The sequence below is a fragment of the Ranitomeya imitator genome, chromosome 2 (genome assembly GCF_032444005.1).
Source record: "Ranitomeya imitator isolate aRanImi1 chromosome 2, aRanImi1.pri, whole genome shotgun sequence".
In the NCBI taxonomy this organism is placed as follows: Eukaryota; Metazoa; Chordata; class Amphibia; order Anura; family Dendrobatidae; genus Ranitomeya; species Ranitomeya imitator.
In genome coordinates, this window is record NC_091283.1 from 664,337,054 (window position 1) to 664,354,004 (window position 16,951).

The window sequence follows — 16,951 nt, forward strand, 5'->3', positions numbered from 1 at the left end:
TGGAAACGCTGAACTACACACTCATGTAATGTGTCCCCTCACACCGTCAAACCGTCCCGGAGGTGGGACTTTCCTTTGTAATGTGACGCAGCACAGCCGTCATTCCTACCCCCTTGGCTCCGTGTGCCGCCTCCTTAGCGTTGTTTGATTCTGTCACGGACCCTGTGCTGTTATGTTATCCCTTGGCCATGCACAGTTTGCCCTGTCCGTCCTCTGACATCATTTGTTGTCGGCCTGGCTGTGCCTGTGCGTCCACGCTGCCCGAAATCCCACCTCGTAGTGTCGTCTAATGTGATCCCACAGTGGGCCTGGGATCCATGGCCATGCGCAGTGCATATACTCGCCTCTCACTCCCCTTCTTCACGCTTCTTCAGACTAGGCGGCATCAGCTGATCCCTAATAGCATGCCACGGCCGTGACGCCGCACAGTCTGAAGAAGCAGGAAGGAGGGGAGTGAAGGGCGATGATATGCACTGAGCATGCCCATGGATCCCAGGTCCGCAGTGGGATTACATTAGATGACACTGCGAGGTTGGATCTCGGGCAGCTTGGACGCACAGGCACTGCCAGCCTGACACCTAAATGATGTCAGAAGACGGGCACCGCTAAGTGTGCATGGCCAAGGGATAACATTACAGCGCAGGCTCCGTGACAGAATCAAACAACGCTGAGGAGGCGGCACAAGGCACCAAGGGGGTTGGAATGACGGCTGTGCTGTGTCACATTACAAAGGAAAGTCCCACCTCCGGGACGGTTTAACGGTGTGAGGGGACACATTATATGAGTGTGTAGTTCAGCGTTTGCAAGGAGCATAATATAAAGAGCCACCTTTTTCCTTTTGCAGTATTACTGCTGTACAAGATGGCTCTTTCAGCAACAAATGCCTGGGGGGGGGGGTTAAAGGTTCCCTTTCAACTTGCTCCAGTGCAGGCTCCGGCCTACACTCTGCTCCTACTGCTGACCCTGGGCTCTAACACCGCCAGTTTTTGCCCGGAAGTGCTAGCTGCACAGAGAAAAAACACCAGCCAATGTGTCAGTGGGGTTCAGCAACGCCAGCTGTTCCCCTGCTGTGTAGCTGGCAACGTGTCCAGCACAAGCCACGCTGGCACAACAGACCTAAAGCTGCCACCAGTGCAGGCTTCGGCCTACACTCTGCTCCTCTCCTCCTCCTGCTGACCCTGGGCTCCAACACCACCAGTTTTTGCCCGGAAGTGCAAGCTGCACAGAGAAAAACACCAGCCAATGTGTCAGTGGGGTTCAGCAACGCCAGCTGTTCCCCTGCTGTGTAGCCGGCAACGTGTCCTGCAAACGCCACGCAGGCACCTGAACTGAAATTAAAGGGACCCTGCCCCCCCCCAGGTGCTTCTATGTATAACAGCCACCTTGTACAGCAGTAATGCTGCATTTGTACAAGGTGGCTAACTTTTTCTCCTTACCCACGTGGAACTCAACACGTACAAAATGTGTCTCAGTACAGACCATTACACTGTCCCTGAGGTGTGACTTTCCTTTCTAATGATATGCAGCACCCCCCTTGGTAGCGCTGCCCGTCTTCTGACATCATTGGTTGGCTGGCTGCGCCTGTGCGTCCGCCCTGCTCGACACAACGCCCCTCGGTGTCTTATTTATTTTGACAGCGAGGGTGTGATTGATGGGCATGTGCAGTGCATATGTTCGCCTGTCTTCATTCATCTCCCTCCGCCTTCTTCAGACTGTGCGGCCTCATGGCCGCGGCATGCGATAAGGGATCAGCGGAGGCCGCCCAGTCTGAAGCAGGTGTAAGGACATGTGTGAGCGGCGAACATATTTACTGCACAAGGCCATGAATCCAAGCCCCGCAGTGTGAATTTTTGAAAACACACTGTGGGTCTGGGATTCATGGCCATCGCTAACCGCACCGGCCTACATGAAATTAGGTCAGAAGACGGGCAGCGCTAACAGGGCATTGCCAAGGGATAACACAAGAGCGCAGACTCCTGTACAGCAAATAACAACGCTCAGGAGGCTGCGCCCAGCACCTAGGTGTAAATTTTGACACCTGTGATGCGCCTCCTTAAAAAGACAAGTCATGCCTCTACTACAGTTTGACTGTATAATGGGCTAAATTGTGTACGTGTTTCATTCAGCGTGTGCAAGGAGCAAAATTCATAGAGCAACCGTTTACTTGTGCAGCATTAATGCTGCACAAGGTGTGGCTCTTGTACTTTGTAACACCTGAGGGTGGGTTAAAGGTTACCTTTGAAATTGGTTCAACTACGCTTCGGCCTACACTCTGCTCCTCCTGCAGACCCTGGGCTCTAACTACGCCAGTTGGGGCCCGGAAGTGCTGGCTACACAGAGAAAAACACCTGCCATTGTGTCAGTGGGGTTCAGCAACGCCAGCTGTTCCCCTGCTGTGTAGCCGGCAACGTGTCCAGCACAAGCCACGCTGGCACAACAGACCTAAAGCTGCCACCAGTGCAGGCTTCGGCCTACACTCTGCTCCTCTCCTCCTCCTGCTGACCCTGGGCTCTAACACCGCCAGTTTTAGCCCGGAAGTGCAAGCTGCACAGAGAAAAACACCCGCCAATGTGTCAGTGGGGTTCAGCACCGCCAGCTGTTCCCCTGCTGTGTAGCCAGCAACGTGTCCTGCAAACGCCACGCAGGCACCTGAACTGAAATTAAAGGGACCCTGCCCCCCCCCAGGTGTTTCTATGTATAACAGCCACCTTGTACAGCAGTAATGCTGCATTTGTACAAGGTGGCTAACTTTTTCTCCTTGCCCACGTGGAACTCAACACGTACAAAATGTGTCTCATTAGAGACCATTACACTGTCCCTGAGGTGTGACTTTCCTTTCTAATGATACGCAGCAACCCCTTGGTAGCGCTGCCCGTCTTCTGACATCATTGGTTGGCTGGCTGCGCCTGTGCGTCCGCCCTGATCGACACAACGCCCCTCGGTGTCTTATTTATTTTGACAGCGAGGGTGTGATTGATGGGCATGTGCAGTGCATATGTTCGCCTGTCTTCACTCATCTCCTTCCGCCTTCTTCAGACTGTGCGGCCTCATGGCCGCGGCATGCGATATGGGATCAGCTGAGGCCGTCGAGTCTGAAGCAGGTGTAAGGACATGTGTGAGCGGCGAACATATTTACTGCACAAGGCCACGAATCCCAGCCCTGCACTGTGACTTTATGAAAAGACACTGTGGGTCTGGGATTCATGGCCATCGTTAACCGCACCGGCCAACATGAAATGAGGTCATAAGACGGGCAGCGCTAACAGGGCATGGCCAAGGGATAACACAAGAGCGCAGACTCCTGTACAGCAAATAACGATGCTCAGGAGGATGCGCCCAGCACCAAGGCGTTATTTTGGACACCTGTGCTGCGTCTCCTTAAAAAGACAAGTCACGCCTCCAATACAGTTTTACTGTATAATGGACAAAATTGTGTACGTCTTTCATTCAGCGTGTGCAATGAGCAAAATTTAAAGAGTAACCTTTCACTTGTGGAGCATTACTGCTGCACAAGGTGTGGCTCTTCTACATTGTAACACCTGAGGGTGGTTTAAAGGTTACCTTTGAAATTGGTTCAACTAGGCTTCGGCCTACACTCTGCTCCTCCTGCAGACCCTGGGCTCTAACTACGCCAGTTGGGGCCCGGAAGTGCTGGCTGCACAGAGAAAAACGCCAGGCGGTCATTGGTAGTGCTTTTAAGCGCGGGTACTTACAGCTTTGTAACCGGGTTCCAGCACCATCAGCTGGTCCTCGGTGCCATTGGCTCTTGCACACTTGGGCAACGCATCCGGGTTCCAGTACCGTCAGCTGGTTCTCGGCAGTGTCTTTGTCACGGGTACTCCCTCGTGCCCAGCCTGGGTCCAGCACCGTCAGCTGGTTCCGGGTAGTGTCAAGGTCACTTAGACGCCAATACGTTGTCCCATCGTGTTACGGTCGGGTTAGCCAACTCCATGGTGCCTCCAGTTTATGAGCTTCCTATGTGGGCTGCGGGAATTGGCAATCAAGGCTGGTTCTGTAGTGCCAGTAGGCCAAGCTCCCCCTGTAGGACTGTTGGTGTTCGGTAACTGCGGCAGCCTCGCGGCCTAGCTGTTCTCTCCTCTCATGTGGACCTTCTGGTCCACATCCTGGTTCCAGCACCGTCAGCTGGTTCCGGGCAGAGCCTTTGGCTTAGGTGCCTCCTTCTGGGTATCCGAGTTCCGCCAACGCCAGGCGGTCCTTGGTAGTGCTTTTAAGCGTGGGTACCTACAGCTTTGTAACCGGGTTCCAGCACCATCAGCTGGTCCTCGGTGCCATTGGCTCTTGCACACTTGGGCAACGCATCCGGGTTCCAGTACCGTCAGCTGGTTCTCGGCAGTGTCTTTGTCACGGGTACTCCCTCGTGCCCAGCCTGGGTCCAGCACCGTCAGCCGGTTCCGGGTAGTGTCAAGGTCACTTAGACGCCAATACGTTGTCCCGTCGTGTTGCGGTCGGGTTAGCCAACTCCATGGTGCCTCCAGTTTAGGAGCTTCCTATGTGTGCTGCGGGAATTGGCAATCAAGGCTGGTTCTGTAGTGCCAGTAGGCCAAGCTCCCCCTGTAGGACTGTTGGTGTTCGGTAACTGCGGCAGCCTCGCGGCCTAGCTGTTCTCTCCTCTCCTGTGGACCTTCTGGTCCACATCCTGGTTCCAGCACCGTCAGCTGGTTCCGGGCAGAGCCTTTGGCTTAGGTGCCTCCTTCTGGGTATCCGAGTTCCGCCAACGCCAGGCGGTCCTTGGTAGTGCTTTTAAGCGGGGGTACCTACAGTTTTGTAGCCGTGTTCCAGCACCGTCAGCTGGTCCTCGGTCGTGCCATTGGCTCTTGCACAGTTGGCCAACGCATCCAGGTTCCAGTACCGTCAGCTGGTTCTCGGCAGTGTCTTTTGCTCTTGTACCTTCTGCTCCCCATCCTGGTTCCAGTACCGTCAGCTGGTTCCGGGCAGAGCCTTTGGCTTAGGTGCCTCCTTCTGGGTATCCGAGTTCCACCAACGTCAGGTGGTCCTTGGTAGTGCTTTCAGGCACGGGTACCTCCTGCTTAGTAACCGGGTTCCAGTAACGTCAGCTGGTCCTCTGTAGTTCCATTGGCTCTTGGACCTTCGGCTACCCATCCGGGTTCCAGTACCGTCAGCTGGTTCTCGGCAGTGTCTTTTGCTCTTGTACCTTCTGCTCCCCATCCTGGTTCCAGTAACGTCAGCTGATTCCGGGCAGAGCCTTTGGCTTAGGTGCCTCCTTCTGGGTATCTGAGTTCCGCCAACGTCAGGCGGTCCTTGGTAGTGCTTTTTAGCACGGGTACCTCCTGCTTAGTAACCGGGTTCCAGTACCGTCAGCTGGTCCTTGGTAGTTCCATTGGCTCTTGGACCTTCGGGTAGCCATCCGAGTTCCAGTTCCATCACCTCACATGTAAAGCGCCATGGAATAAATGGCGCTATAACAATAAATAATAATAATAATAATAATCAGCTGGTTCTCGGCATTTTCTCAGCCTTCTTGTACCTTCTGCTACATTTCCAAGTTCAAGACCCTAAAGACGACCCGGAAGACCACCCCTAAGATGACGACGACACCAGAGACGACAACCACTGAGATGACGACGACCCAGGAGACGACAACCCTGAAGACCACCCCGATGACGACTACGACGACGGCGGAGACGACGACGGCGGAGACGACGACCCTGGAGACGACGACCCTGGAGACGACGACATGGAAGACCGAGAAGCAGAAGAACAAGAGGCTGCAGAACAAAGAGCAGAAGAACATTAAGCATAACACTTATATCAGAGCAAAAGATATTATCTAAATTATATGCAGAAGAAGACTAAGCAGTGTATAGGGGTGAGTCCGTTCCTCCTCGTGGTGCCCCTGGATAAAGCCTGATGCTGCAGGCCAAACTGAACGCGGACAAATGTAACTTTTGTGACAGGCAGAACGGAAGGTGTAATCTTCAAACTTTTATAGATAACAACTACGGGAATGCCTGTCACAAATGAGAATATGATGAAGAAGTAGAATAGGAAGAATAATAATAGTTGAAGAAAATGAATATGAAGAATGTAATTTAAAAAAATGTAGAAGATGAAGAAGAAGATGAATAAGGTGAAGAAGAAGTTGGTGTCAAAGATGCTGATGATGATGAAGATGAAAGTGTGGGAAAAGTAAAAAAAAAAGAAGGGGAAGGGCGTGGAATAGTGAAACATCAATATCTGACAAAATAAAAAAAATCTTAACATAGTCAATATCTTTGTAACTCCGAACGTCTTTAAAAAAAATTAAAATTCCTGCTATTCTATTTGATTGGGCTAAACCTCTATGCCTTTAATGTCTCCGCCACCTCCCCAAATACATCCTGCATTATTCTTAGTTGTTTTCCTTCATGTAGAATGAACCTACAAGGAAAGAAAGGGTTTATTTTAATTCCGATATTTTGGTCCCATTGACTTGCATTGGGATCGGGTATCGGTATCGGCGATATCCGATATTTTTTGAATATCGGCCGATCCAATCCGATACCGATACTTTCCGATATCGGAAGGTATCGCTCAACACTACCAGGGACATAGATCTATCATTCTACAGGAAACAACGTAGGGGACCACAGCCTTGGTTGGAAGAATACAGATCTGCTCCATTGACCATCGTTGTGTTAGCACCACACCGGATCCCTGCTCTGACAGGCAGGGTCTTCAGCATGTCTCTTCACTGGTAAAGGAGCACACTGTTACCAAGCATTGAAAAGGAATATCGCCCAGGGAGTTCACATTCTGCGCATACATTGAAATTGCATGGATTAGCCTACCACCCGAAACAGACGTCACTGATGACACTTCATTTCAGGGTGGGTACAACAGCTGCGGCAATGACTGCATCCTCTGCCCCTATGATGACTCATTTGAATAGCCCAGCATGCACTGGGGATTTTCAAACAAAACATTATCAAACCAAAAGTAAATAAATAAATACAGCTCTGGCAAAAATTACGAGACAACCACATCAAAACCCTGTCATGGCCAGCCCAATCTTCAGACTTGAACCCCATTGAAAACCTCTGGAATATAATGAAAAGGATGATGAATAGTCACAAGCCATCAAACAAAAAAAAACTGCTTAGATTTTTGCGCCAGAAGCAGTGGGAAAGACTGGTGGAAACCATGCCAAGACGCATGAAACTGTGATTAAACATCATGGTTATTCCACAAAATAATGATTTCTGAACTCTTTTGAGTTAAAACATTAGCATTGTTGTTTCTAAATGATTATGAACTTGTTTTCCTTGCATTATTTGAGGTCTGAAAGCACTGGGTTTTTAAAAAAAAAATTTGACCATTTCTCCTTTCCAGAAAAAAAAAACAAAATGTATTGCTTGGAAATTCGGAGACATGTTGTCAGAAGTTTATAGAATAAAAGAACAATTTACATTTTACACAAAAATATACCTATAAAGAAAAAAATCAGACACTGAACATTTTGCTGTGACTCCCCAGGGTCCTGGTCGTCACAGTGACACTGCTTTCCTCATGGGGAGAGTGATGGTACGCTTGGAGGCAAGGAAGGATAACTCTCACCAGGTAAACACAAACATGCAATATGTTCACACTCCAGGCCACAAGGGGGATCTTTTGATCCTATTCCTAGGTGACTCCCCTATATACAGTATATTGTGGTTTGGCGAGAAAGTGAGGGAGTTCCTGTCAGAGAGACAGAGGGGAAGGAAGCAGAGGGGCCGTGCAGCCACGAGAAAGTGCTGCAGCTCCTAGACAGAGATAATACCGAAAGCAGAACAGATTGCAGCGAGCGTGTAGGAGAGAGAAGCACAGGAGACTGACATCAGGGGAGGACAGTTGCAAATGAGCGATCCCCCTCTGCAGCGCAGATAACCAGTAGCCGGAACACTGAAGTTGTAAGGGGCTCTAAGTTACCTGTCCGCCTCAATACACAGGAGGCACAGTGACACATAGAGCCCGGGTCGTGATAGAGACCCTGTAAAAAGGCTCGAGTCACCTGTCATAAGGGTTTGTGTCCTATCCTATAGGGGGGACAGGGAGAAGAACTGTGAGGACCTTATCAAAAGCCATAGGCAGTAAGGGACTAAAACACCACCGCGCTAGAGGAAGGCTTTTAACTCCACCTGGAAAAGGGGATTCCCAACTTGCCTCCAAGCCGGCTGGACTCTGCCTATCCTGTGATCTGGTACCCTGGACTGTGGCTGCCTGAAGTCTTCAGTAATCCAAATAAAGAGACTAAAAACCTGTGTCCTCATTCTTTACTGCACCATTCATCATCTTCCATCTACACACTGGGAGCCCTTGGGATATACTTCACCTGTGGGAAGTTATACCATCTAGCTACCATAACATCATCCCGCGGCCATTTTCCTGAAGCCCCGTGCAGCAGAGCACTATATCTGCGCACGCACGGCCCCAGGAAGATGGCCGCCCCCACCGATGACAGGGGGTGATAGCGCAGATCGCGCGCTCCTTGTTCACGTGCCCACAGTGGATTAGTCACCTCAACATGCGGACACCACTACGCCACCAACGTAAAGCTGAGGAAGAAACAGCGCTGTGAACACGCCCACCCGACCTGACCAGCCTGATTGACAGGCGAAAACGGCGATTTTGGTAATGTATTGCGCAGCGTAGGTGGGGAATCAGGGTACACTACATACACTATAGTAACGCACAGCGCAGGCCCTATTTAACAGTATTTATATCTCAATCTGAAAAAACGGGGTGACAGGTTCCCTTTAAAGCAGCGTCGGTCCCCACTGACCGAATACCACAGGTGGGGTCACGAACATAAACTTTATTCAATCTCCTTTTTACATGGGCGCCCAGGGTCATGCACCAGGTCGCCACCGTGACATCCCCTGTGAACACTGGACCCGGTACTGGGTACCCCACGGCCCTGCCCTGGCGGGTGACTCATTGCAGAGGTTTCTTAATTTTTACCAGAGCTGTAAGTATAGCAGTTAGATAGAGTAAAAAGGGAATAATAGGGACTTTTTAAGTAATTTATGTAAGAAAAGCAATTATATTAGATTATTACATTAAATAGTTCACCCATACATAGAACTAGGCTTAATAAGTGGCGCTTCCCACCTCAATACACAGTATAGATTTTTCTAATATCAAAGATGGTTTTTCAGGAGTTAAACTACAGTTTTACAAATTATTCCCAAGATTATATATATATATGTGACAGATCTCGCTTCTATACTATGCACCTTAATCTTGGGAATAATTTCCAGTAACCATTTATGCATTTTTGTCAGCACCACATAGATAGTTTTTTATATAGCCTTTTGTAAAACTGTAGTTTAACTCCTGAAAAACACCAATAAAAATACCTTTTTTATTTAAGATAGACCATCTTTAATATTAGAAAAATCTATACTGGAATGGTATACCAGCTTATTAAGGTTGCGCACAGCTAGGAGTTCCTAGCATATATGTGGTGTTCAGCCAAATGGGCGTTAACGTATGACAAGATTGAGGATATGTAAGGGGTGTGCTACCTAGGGAGGCAGCTGTATTGTGCAGTTGTATATTCATTTCTTATTTATTTTGTACCTTGTTATTAAATAGAGTCTATAATAAAGCTTTGAAAATGTTATATTGGCATTTGCTCCCGTTTATTCGGATTGGTTTATATATTACATTAAATAGTTATTAGGTGGCAGATATTTTAACTCTAATATCTCCACAATGTAGCTGTAAAATTAGAAAAAAAAAGAAAAAAACAAAATGTTTAATTTTCCTCTGCAGCCATCATTATAGCCCGTGTCCAGTTCAGCATGCAACATTTGGTAACAGGTCCTCTTTAAGATTATATATGAATTTATGAGATTACCGAACAAAACACTGTGCCAATAAGAATAAAGTAAAACTTAACTTTTGATCTTAATATATACATACCTTGTAATGTCTTCCGTCCAGATGTGTCTGGATCCCATAATTCCAAGCGGCGGAAGTTCACCGACCTCCATATTAGGACACCCATGTGATCTGTGTCTCAATATGGAAACTGCTGGTGGTACCAGTGTCTTGTGCGGTACAACCAGCGGAACACCGATGCACCACACACACACTGTATATGCCATACGCAACACACACACTGTATACGCCATACGCAGCCTCTTGTGCGGTACCATCAGCGGAACACTGTCGTGGACACGCCGCCGCCGGGATCAGCCGAATGACTCACTGACCGCCACCATCTTTGTACAGGAGGAGTGCATGTGCAGTTTTAATGTGACCACCACTATCTGTCTGCACAAAGATGGAGGCGGTCTGATTTATTGCGCCTGCTCGAATTCCGCACAGTGAATCATTTGGCTGATCCTGGCGGCAGATGCACAATGCGTCTACAGGCAGAGGAAGCCTGTCACATTAAAGGGGTTTTCCCACGAATGAAAGTTCATTTTAAAAATTGTCTGTGTCTGACTGTGTACGGAGCATATCACATCTCCTGGCCAGGGGAGGAAGCAAAAGACAATACTGACATTGCATCAGGGGATCACAGAGGATTTATTTTGTCAGGTAAAATATTTCACTGACTGTTTTTAAACAATATTTTACCTCACAAAATGTATCCTCTGCGATCTCCTTCTGTAATATCAGTATTGTCCTTTGCTTCCTCCCCAGCCCAGGAGCTGTGGTATGTTCTGTACATGGTCAAACACAGACAATTTTTAAAATGAACTTTCGTTCGTGGGAAAACCCCTTTAAAAAGCAAATATTAACACCATCATGGCTCCTTCTAAAAGTACTCCTAAGAAAATGAAAGGAAACCAGCAAAGGCACAACGTCAAAGACAACAAAGGGCAAATGAGACTCTTGAAGAGCAACAGCATCGCTGGGACAAAAACAATGCATATAAGAAGAGAGCACAGACGGGAGAAGTCAGCACATGGGGAAGAGAGAGTGGATAGGTGGGTGAGCATATGGGGGACAGATTCTCAGCGCTGCAAAGCCTGCCCTCATCGTGACATTACCGCCCTCTCAATGCGATAGCATCGGGCCTCTGTCTAGTAGTATATAATAAAATATAACATTCAAACAAACAAAGTCTGGCCTTTATAAGGAAGTACAGAGTAACCCTAATGTCCAACTGTTAATCCCCTAACTTACTGCGGAGGTTGGCACCCTAGGACATTCGCAAATGGCTTGTGTGATGTGTCATAGTATTACTATTTATTGGGGAGTTGCTCCCTAATAATACTGAGAGTTTGTTTGCCCTACTGGTCTGCGATAGCTAATACATTATTACACTTTGCTGCATGTGGGATTTGATCACATTTAAGGGGCCCACTAACAGCTCCTTGAACTTTTTGGGACTCCCTATCCTCTTTTATTGTAGGGCCATAATAGGGCGGACTAGGGGGAGTCGATGTTGAGTGGAGGCATCATTTGCGCAGGTCCTAGGAAGTCAACCTCAGCAGGAAGGTAGGGCAATTACAGTATTATAAGAGGTTCTGCTAGGTACCCCCTCTTTTTTTTGGACATAAGCAGGCTCCTTAATCACACTGGATCTGTCTTTTCACCTTTTTGACTATATTAACAACTATCAGATTTATTTATCATTTATTTGGTCAGTGTAAGTTGTTTGCACCTATCAATAACTTTTTCAATGATATTTGTGCAGTGCAATATACTTGGGAATAGGTGCAATTAATAATTAATTAACGGTGGCTCAGTGGATAACACTGCAGCCTTGCAACACTAGAGTCTTGGGTTCAAATCCCATCAAGGACAACATCTGCAAGGAGTTTGCATGTTTTCCCCATTTTTGCATCGTTCTCCGGTTTCCTCCCACATTCCAAAGACATACTGATAGGGAATTTTCATCGTGAGCCCCATCGGGGACAGCGATGATAATGTGTGCAAACGGTAAAGCGCTGCGGAATATGTTAGCGCTATATACAGATTATTATTATGTTTATTCTCGTCATTTGTCTATATCCTCTTATCATAAGCTCCCTATTACAATTGGGGATATGTGCAATATATATATATGTGCTTACTTGTCTGAACCTTGATTTCCTGTTTTTTTTTTTTGCAGTCTTTGCCTTCCTTGTCTTCCCCATAATCAACATTTATTTTTTAATACACTCCTATGACATTTCACTTTGTATGTATCTGAATCATTGTGTCTGCTGTCTGACTCCTTTCCTCTCCTTCACTTTAGGGCCTACTAGGGTATGTTAGGGAGAGTCTGCTTTGAGCGGGAGCGCCACAGCACAGGTCCTAGGGTGCCAACCTACGCAGTAAGGTAGGGGATTAACAGATGGACATTAGGGTTATCCTGTACTTTCTTATAAATGCCGAACAGTAGACTTTGGCTGGTTGTATGTTTGTTTGAATGTTATGTTTTGTTATATATATTGTGATGCAGTGACCCATGTTACATCCAGGGGGCGCTGTATGTGCTCCTCAGGATACACATGAAGGCGTATCTGTAATGGTGATGGTGAAACGGTGACCGGCAGGATTGTAAATGGCCGGTATGTGTCGCAGAGGGAGTCTGCGCTGTAAGCCTGAAGTAATTTTCTTCTGGGACCTGTAGTCCCAGAAGTATTTCTGTTTGTTCACTTAAAAGGGAGGCTTGCAGGGTTAGTCGGAGAGCTGGGCGGATCTGGCTAACCCCACACACCTTCCATCCAGGGGAGGGGCTACAGGTACATAATGTGACTATGGTGTGGTCACATGGGTTGAGAGTGTATGGATCTGTTTGATCCATGTGCAAGGTCCTGGAAGTTGGCAGTGATATCTCCCTGAATAGCATGTGGTGGGGCTTTGGCACTGAGTGGCCTGTGTGTTGGACGGTCCCAGCTGGCGACGTATGTCCTGAAGAGCGCATGGAGAGGCCATGTACCTACAGAGCCTGGGACGGCTTCTGTGTTGGTGACGCCAGAACTGATAAGAAGTCAGCGTGCGGAGCGGAGCTGTTGGAAGGTAACTCCAGACAAGGGGGGTTGTAATATATGGCAGAGAGGTTCATCTGCTACAATGACAGACTGGTGGTCATGATATGTTCGTGGATGTAATGAAATGGACTTTATGTAATGTGGTTTATGCAGAGTTAATAAACCAAATAGACTGTTTATGTGAGAAACCGTGCCTGAGTACTTTAATCCTGTTGCCAAGCGAGTGTTCCCCAATGCACTCAGGGAGCGCTATCTCACAATATTATTAAAAGTTAAGTTTTACTTTATTCTTATCGGCATAGTGCTTTGCTCGGTGATCTGATTTTGTGTGGGACTTGTATATTCACTTTCGGTGAATAATCATATATGAACTTGTGTATTAAAAATTGTCTTGTAGCGTGGCCACTTCAGGAGTTCTTGTTAAGAGGTCGACAAGCTGTGGTGCTGGTGCTGTGAAGAACATGCTGTTAGAATGGTGTCGGGCGAAGACACGAGGACGGGAGGTAAGAATTCATTTGTAAATCCGCTGTATTTTTCTTGTAAGCAAAAGGCTATGTTTACATAATTAATCAAGCTTTAACTAAAATAAAATTGAGAAAACTACAACAAAGCCATGTCATATTAACATATTATATATTCACAGGTATACATGTTTTGGGGGGAAGGGTGCTCTATCAGGGTGCAAAATGCACCAAAGCTCAGTTGCTGGGTTTATTTCATCAAGGGTAATCACTTTATGGCTGCACAGTGGTGTCACAGTTTCCACTAAGGGTATGTTTCCATGTTCAGGAAACGCTGCGTTTTTGACACTTTTTGAGCCGCAGCGTCAAAAACACAGCGTCCAGATGTTACAGCATAGTGGAGGGGATTTCATGAAATCCTGTCTCCACTATGCATTAAAAGACGCATGCGGCATACTGGCGAAAACGCACATGTCCTTACATTGCAGAAACATCACAAGGACAGCGCAGGTGACCTGCCAGTGACCTCAGGTGCAGATTTGGTCAGGATTTTACCTGCATAAAATCCTGACCAAATCCTGATGCAATCCTGAACGTGGAAACATACTCTCAGCTTTATTATGCAGATTACCTCTTAGAGGAAGAAGGCTGAACTCTAGCTGTTGCATGTAGGAGTTCTAAAAGTGAATGTTGACCACTTAGCTTTGCTTTCATTTCCATCCACACCAATCTGCATTATAGTATTCATTCATTTATCACTGAAATGTTCAGCACTAAGATCTGGACCCGATTCATTAGAGGGAATCTTTGCAGTCTATCACTTAGTTTACTGAGTGCAGCCCGGGCTGCCACCAGGAATTTTGGGGCCCCATACTGGTAAAATTTTCAGGCCCCCTTGAGACTGCGCCCAGGCTCCAACCAGCTCCGCCTCCAACTCTCAAATCTTCCACAGTCCCACCGTCCACTCAGAAAAACTCCACATCTGCACCATGTCCTCACCTTATCAGTTTATTAACTTTATCAGTTCCCATCTAACACCAAATTACATACATAGCCAGCATCTTTTGTTTTGGCTAAAAGATTTTTTTAAGCTGCCACCACGACTAGGTAGACTCTTTTGGCAGGGCCCTACTCTACTCTAACCTATTTAAATATTTGTTAAAACATCCAATACTCTTTTTAGGTATATTTGTATTTATGTTTCTTTAAGGGAATGTGTCACATACATTTTTTTAAATGAACAGTAATACCACATACAAGAAAAAATACGGCCACACAATGACCAGATCATATATTATTACCACATAGTGACTAATAATACCACATACAAGGGACAAATACTATCATGCCATGACCAGACCATATATTAGTATCACACAGCAACCAATAACACCACAATCAAGGGACAAATACTGCCATGCCATGGCCAGACCACATATTACTACCACATAGTGATCGAATAATGTCATATACAAGGGACAAATACGGCAACTCCATGACCAGACCACATATTACTACCACTGTTGTGAATTCTGTGGCAGAGTTCACTCCTGTGGTCTCAAGTGGTACTTCGGCTGATTCTCTCTGGGAGCTTCCGTTTGTGGAGGAAAGTGGTACTGCAGCTTCTGAGTTTCCTCCCTCAGGTGATCTGGTGAGGTCGTTAGCTGCTTCTCTACTTAACTCCACCTGATGCTTTGATCCATGCTTCCTGTCAATGTTCCAGTGTTGGACTTGTGTTTCTCTGGATCATTCCTGTGGCCTGCTGCTCTGCATAGCTAAGTGCTTCTTTGCTATTTGTTGCTATTTTTTCTGTCCAGCTTGTCTATTTGTTTTGCTGGAAGCTCTGGGACGCAAAGGGTGTACCTCCGTGCCGTTAGTTCGGTACGGAGGGTCTTTTTGCCCCCTTTGCGTGGTTTTCTTTAGGGTTTTGTGTAGACCGCAAAGTTATCTTTCCTATCCTCGTTCTGTCTAGAATATCGGGCCTCATTTTGCTGAATCTATTTCATCCCTACGTTTGTCTTTTCATCTTACTCACAGTCATTATATGTGGGGGGCTGCCTTTTCCTTTGGGGTATTTCTCTGAGGCAAGGTAGGCTTATTTTTCTATCTTCAGGCTAGTTAGTTTCTCAGGCTGTGCCGAGTTGCATAGGGAGCGTTAGGCGCAATCCACAGCTGCCTCTAGTTGTGTTTGGAGAGGATCAGGAATTGCGGTCTACAGAGTTTCCACGTCTCAGAGCTCGTTCTATTATTTTGGGTTATTGTCAGATCACTGTATGTGCTCTGATCGCTATGTACATTGTGTTACTGAATTGCCTATCATAACATACCACATAGTGACCAACAATACCACATACAAGGAACAAATACCGCCACAGCATAGCCAGACCACATATTACCACCAAGTAATGACCAAATAATAATACATACAAATTATAAATACCACCACACCATGGCTGGACCACATATTACCACCACATAGTTGCCGAATAATACCACATACAAAGGACAAATACCACCACACCATGGCTGGACCACATATTACCACCACATAGTTACAGAATAATACCACATGCAAGGGACAAATACCACCACACCATGGTCGGACCACATATTACCACAATGTAGTGGCCAAATAATACCACATACAAGGGAAAAATACCACTACACCATGGCTGAACCACATATTCCCACCACATAGTTACCTGTTATGATCCGGTGACCTAGGAGCTGCATGAGAACTTTCACTGGAGAAAGTGGCCACTGTACTGACCGCAATCCTGAACTTAACACCGCAACTTGAAGTAGCCATGGAGTGTACCTAACACACCTAGACACCTCGTCACAGCCGGAGGACTAAATACCCCTAAAGATGGAAATAGGTATACTATCTTGCCTCAGAGAAAATCCCCAAAGGATAGACAGCCTCCCACAAATATTGGTGGTGAGTAGGAGAGGAAAAAACATACACAGGCAGAAAAACAGGATTAGCACAGGAGGCCACTCTAGCTAGATAGGACAGGATAGGACGGAGTTCTGTGCGGTCAGTATAAAAACCCTTCAAAACATCCACAGCAGAATATACAAAAACTTCCTACATCTTACTAAAAATGAAGGAGCGTAAATCTGCAACTCCAGTGAATCCTACAATCAGAGCAGGAATAAAACTGAAACAAGCACACTGGCAGTGTGCCACAGAAACAAAAACCAAACACTTATCTTTGCTGAAATTGGCAGCGAGCAGGAGAAGCCAGAAAGTGATCCAACACTTCACAAGGAACATTGACTCCTGGCAAGGGCTAAAGGATCCTGACCACTTAAATATCGCAGTCAGAATTGTAATCATCCGATACACCTGGCCAGGTCTGTGACTCAGAGACAACTGCATTCCCAACTACAACCACTGGAGGGAACCCAAGAGCAGAGTTCACAACAGTTACCGAATAATGCCACATACGGGGACAAATACCCCCACACCATGGACAGACCACATATTACAACCACATAGTGACCAAATACTACTATATTGATCATAAATAAGTGCCATTATACACA

The 16,951-nt window shown here is 46.8% G+C and overlaps 1 protein-coding gene across 1 annotated transcript in view; it reads left to right on the forward strand.

Annotated features, from left to right (window-relative positions):
* SMTNL1 (smoothelin like 1) overlaps nucleotides 1–16,951 on the forward strand; it is a 314,755-nt gene that overhangs the window by 78,624 nt on the left and 219,180 nt on the right. The window contains exon 3 of the mRNA XM_069752985.1: nucleotides 13,336–13,441. Within this exon, the coding sequence (XP_069609086.1) occupies nucleotides 13,336–13,441 (106 nt within the window). The remainder of the gene's footprint in view (nucleotides 1–13,335; nucleotides 13,442–16,951) is intronic.